Below are 5,037 nucleotides of genomic sequence, written 5' to 3'. Positions count from 1 at the left end.
CCGGACTTAATGATGGATGCCTTAAAATTTTTGACTTAGGTTTATTGGAGTACTAAATGCACTTTGGACTTAAGATATCTTCAACTTACGGATTTATTAGGACGTAACCCCATTTTAGGGTGAAGAGCATCTGTCTGCATTCTAAACTGGGATCACAAGTTCAATTTATTGCATTCTCTAATTATGCCAAATTCTCTTAGCTATTTCAAGTATGTTGCCATATATTCAAATGTAATTCCTCAATACCACACAAAAATATGAGGACTATGGGTTCAATTGACTTTAGCATCTCTATACTTAATTCTTCAGTACTAGAATTATTTCTCTGGAATAAAACACCCTCACCCACTGTGATATACTGCTTCAGGAAATTTGGGGTGAATGTCAACTATCCTGCCCTAGGAAATTTGGGGTGAGTGTCTCTGTTGCCTGAGGAACAGGGGCACCCCACCTCTTACCCCTAGATTCATGCCGTACGTTATCTAGTTCTCCTGTGGCCTCGCTTCTGGACCAGATTCTTTTTGCTGCTTGAGTCTGTTCCTAGTTATCTTCCAGCCTGGGCCATAGAAAATGCCTGTGGATATTTCAATAGCAGGTGGCTGGATTCTGTATCCTCTTCCTTCTCTTTGACTCTGTAGCCTGTCTCCAAAATTAACCTAAGAGTAATTACCGTCACACTTCTGAAGCCTAGGACTAATAACCTGGGTGGGGAGAAGGGAGTTTTTTTTCTCCTCTTTCTTGGGTATAAGCAGAAAGGGCTGCATCTCCTGTTGTACACCTGCTCCCAGACTACAGGCCTCCTCCTGCTGCCCCCCGAGCCCTCTTCCTGCCCCTAGAGATCTCCCACACATCCTGTGGGATTCTCCTCAGCCATGGTCTTTTCCCTACAATGACAATACATCTTTTCTTTCCCAGCTACGCCTTCCATGAGTACTTAAAAAAAAAAAAAAAAAAAGGATCTTGCTGTGTTGCCCATGATGGACTTGAACTCCTGGACTCAAGTGATCCCCCCCACTCAGCCTTCCATGTAGCTAGGACCACAAGCACATAACACCGTGCCCAGCTCCTCAGTCTTCTTGATCTCCATGAGAAGTCAGGAGGTGAAAGGGCATTGGAATGAATTTGTACTAGTTGGTGAGAGACTGATGGCCACTCAGTTCTAGAGGTGTAAGATTCAAATGAGACTCTTACTAACCTAATGGAACCGTAATAGGAATTGAGTCATTGTGCTAAGGTTAGTATAAAAAGTATCCAAGTAGCTTGGGGAGTTACCTGGGGGAGAGCATACCACACCTGCTAGCTCATCTCCTGAGTCTGTAATTGGCTAGCTTCTCTTGAGTGCTTCCTGATTTTCAACTTTTTTTTTTTTTTTTTTTTTTTTGGTTCTTGCTCTGTCACTCAGGCTGGAGTGCAGTGGCGCAATCTCGGCTCACTGCAACCTCTGCCTTGTGGGTTCAAGAGATTCTTGTGCCTCAGCTCCCTTGAGTAGCTGGGATTACAGGCATGAGCCACTGCATCTGGCCTCATTTTTGTATTTTTAGTAGAGAGGGGGTTTTACCATATTGGCCAGGCTGGTCTCAAACTCCTGACCTCAAGTGATCTTCCCGCCTAGGCCTCCCAAAGTGCTAGGATTACAGACGTGAGAAATAGCACCTCGCCCATTTTCACTTTTCTTCATTTCTTATGCAAGACATTTTCTGAAAGTCTCAAGTTTTCTACATCAGCTTCAAAAACATAAGGAGGGCCAACTAGGAATAGGACAAGGTAGAATAATCACTTGTGTGCTGATAAATGTTTAACAACCACTTCTCTGGAGCCCTGATTTTTGTAGTGTTTGCCAGTTTCTATGTAAATACTTCCACCATGGCCAATTTCAAACTACCAGCAGTTTAACTGGCTCACAACATTCCTAAAACTTGAATAGTTGGCTCTTATGAGCTGGTAGGAGCTGGCTGCAGCACACTGCTGGATCCACATGCTGCTTTGTTTCCTATTATGCATAAATAACAAGTTTTGTCTTCTCCAAAATGTAATAAGCTCTGTATGGGATGGAATTACGTTCTAGATCTCCTGTGGACCCATGAGTTCTAAAACAATTATAGACACAAAAGATTTAACCAAGAGAGTTTCCTGTGCACCTAATGTGTTCTTGGGGCTTGCACAGCCAACAGCAGGGAGGCTGCCCCAGGGGTGTGCAGGGGTGGCCTCCTCCCTCCACCAGCCTCAGGGGGAATATAAGAGTCGCAGGATACTCACTCTTGTTGCCCAGGCTGGAGTGGAGTGGCATGATCTCGGCTCGCTGCAGCCTCAGCCTCCCAAATAGCTGGGACTACAGGCAAGCACCACCACGCCTGGCTAATTTTTGCATTTTTAGTAGAGACAGGTTTTGCCATGTTGGCCAAGCTGGTCTTGAACTCCTGGCCTCAAGTGACCTGCCTGCCTCAGGCTCCCAAAGTGCTGGGACCACAGGCAAGCGCCACCACACCCGGCCCCACTGGAGTTTTTGATGTAGGAGATCAGATGTCCTGGATTACAAGGCAACACACATCTCCAGGCTGTACATGTGAGGAGGATGTCCAGAAATCCTCCACATCTCATGCATGCCTGAGATGGGTGGTCATACATATACTGTTGTATTTTCTCACTGTTAAAGTCATGGTAAAACGGTGGTAAGAGTGTCTGTTCTTCGTAAATGATTTAATGTATCTCTAGGAATTCTAGAATAAGAAAATATATAACTACACAGCAATGTTCTTTGAAACTAAAGTTCTAGAGAATTTATAAAAATTTCCTTGAGTTTCTGACTTACAACTGAAATACAAGAAAGGCTAGTGCACAAATTAGGCAAGTTTCTGCCCTGTACATCCAGCTACTGTACCGCAAATAGAGCCTGTGTGGTGACTTTTTGAGCTGAGGAAGACTTTTAGGATCATATATACTCTGCTGTCCTTAGACTTAAGAGGCTTTCATTTCATTTCTTTCCTTCCTTTCTCTTCCCTTCTTCCTCTCCTTCTTTTATTAATTCAGCAAACATTTATTGGCTATCATCTACCACATTCCAGATACCTTGGGGATACTGATTACAATGATGTTTTATTGTCAATAAGCGTACATTCCACTAGGGGGAGCCAAATACATAAATAAGCTTAAGAATTACGTTGAAGGGGCCAGAATAGAAGTCTGTGGAAGGTGTAGGATGGGAGGAAAGCATCAAAGAACTGGGCAAATCTGACCCAGGACTGGTCAGAAAAACGCCTTCCTAGGGAAAGTGCCCCCTGAGCACGTGTTTCTGAGATTCCTCACCCAGAATAAGGAGGCTGCAGAGGTGAGCATGGAATGGTTAGGCGTTGTGTGTGGAGCAAATTGGGGGTACCCCAGGTGAGACCTCTGGCCTAGGCCTTGTGACTCACGCACAGGCTCATGTCACCAGCTACCGGGTCTGAGAAGAAATCACCACCCTGCAAATTAATGAGGATCCCTCCGAGAACGGGCACCTCAAAGCCTGAGCCACACGACAGCCATGTCTGAGCAACACGGTTTTTAAAAATGATCTCTTCTCCTTTATTGCCACATTCATAGAAGACGTTTTGAAATATCTGGGTTGGTAAAAGAAAGCCACAGTGAATATAAAGAAAATTAGAGGAAGTTAAAAAATATATGATTTTAGTGGTCGGAAAAGCAGTTACGGATTGCTTCCTTGGTTTAATTATCCAAGCGGTCGAAATTCTGGGTTTGAAACTCTTGGAAGTCCTCAGGGATGGTGTCTGCAATAGGAACGGGCACAGGGAGGTTAGCTAGGCTCCTTCCACCCCACCGCGGACCCCACCCGTGGCGCAGGCATCCTGTAGGGGGCGCTATCAGCCCGCCCAGGAGGCCACGCAGGCCCTCGCCGCCATTTTTTCCTGCAGGCTGCTTTGCAAACCGTTGGCTTAAAGCCCAGGAGTGCTCCTTCCTGGGCCTACAGAAAATCAGCAGGCAGAGTGGATTTTGCATCTGTGATTATGTTTGAACCACAGGAAAATAAAGGCTTCCTGCAAATTAAATCTGACTGAATTTCTCACCAAACCCCCAAACCCTAAACCATGCAGTTAAATTCTGCAGGTCTTAATTTCCATATGTATAAAATAGGATAAATGCAATCTGCTTTTTACTTCTGGTACAGGGACTATCAGGTTTTAATGACTTTGTGGCATGGGCTTTTGGGGGGAAGTGCAGTACATAAATAAGGTGGCAGTATTTGATTAATGCTGGTAACAACATTGAATAGTAACAAGAATGTACGTTACCATTGCAGCGATACTTGAGGTTGGACCAGATGATGTTTTCTTGAGAGAAGCAGAAAACGCCAAGTCGGCCTCCACGCATTGTGGTGTCTATGGTGACTCCAGAGTCGGCCACCAACTCAGAGCCTTCATAAAATCGCACCCTGTGGACAACACAGCCGGAGGGATCTCCATGAAATCCAACCCGGGGTAAAGGACCCACTGTGAGGCCCAGGGGCCCCACTTCTTACACACCTGCATCTTTACTGTTTTTTGTTTTTTTGAAGACGGAGTCTCCCTCTGTTGCCAGGCTGGAGAGCAGTGGCACCATCTTGGCTCACTGCAACCTCCATCTCTTGGGTTCAAGTGATTCTCCTGCTTCAGCCTCCCAAGTAGCTGGGATCACAGGAGCATGCCAACACGCCCAGCTAATTTTTTGTAATTTTAGCAGAGGTAGGGTTTCACCATTTTGGTCAGGCTGACCTCGAACTCCTGATCTCGTGATCCACTTGCTTCAGCTTCCCAAAGTGCTGGGATTACAGCCATAAGCCACCATGCCCTGCCTACTCTGTTTTAGGCTCCAGTTTTTGCTGACCTGGATTGTGCTGTAGCTGTTCCCCCTTACTTACTAGGCTGGAAGTCCTTGGGGGCAGGGATTGTGTGTGTGTGTGTGTGTGTGTGTGTGTGTGTGGTGGGGTTGGGGGTCGTTGGTTCTTCCCAACTTCTGTCTCTCACAAAGCCTAACATGATGTTGGGGACACTATCAACTTGAGTT

General features: G+C 45.7%; 1 protein-coding gene across 1 annotated transcript in view; it reads right to left on the bottom strand.

Annotated features, from left to right (window-relative positions):
* Positions 1 to 3,537: 3,537 nt before the first annotated feature.
* The window catches only part of THBS4 (thrombospondin 4), a 49,803-nt gene continuing 48,303 nt past the window's right edge, over positions 3,538 to 5,037 (bottom strand). Inside the window, exons 21-22 of the mRNA XM_017507396.2 lie at positions 4,287 to 4,426; positions 3,538 to 3,764 (exon numbers count right to left, since the gene is read on the bottom strand). Of these exons, the coding sequence (XP_017362885.1) occupies positions 3,703 to 3,764; positions 4,287 to 4,426 (202 nt within the window). The 3' untranslated portion in view covers positions 3,538 to 3,702. The remainder of the gene's footprint in view (positions 3,765 to 4,286; positions 4,427 to 5,037) is intronic.

Source organism: Cebus imitator, unplaced genomic scaffold (assembly GCF_001604975.1).
Source record: "Cebus imitator isolate Cc_AM_T3 unplaced genomic scaffold, Cebus_imitator-1.0 Scaffold16, whole genome shotgun sequence".
NCBI classification, from domain to species: Eukaryota; Metazoa; Chordata; class Mammalia; order Primates; family Cebidae; genus Cebus; species Cebus imitator.
This window is presented reverse-complemented; position numbering and strand designations above follow the sequence as displayed.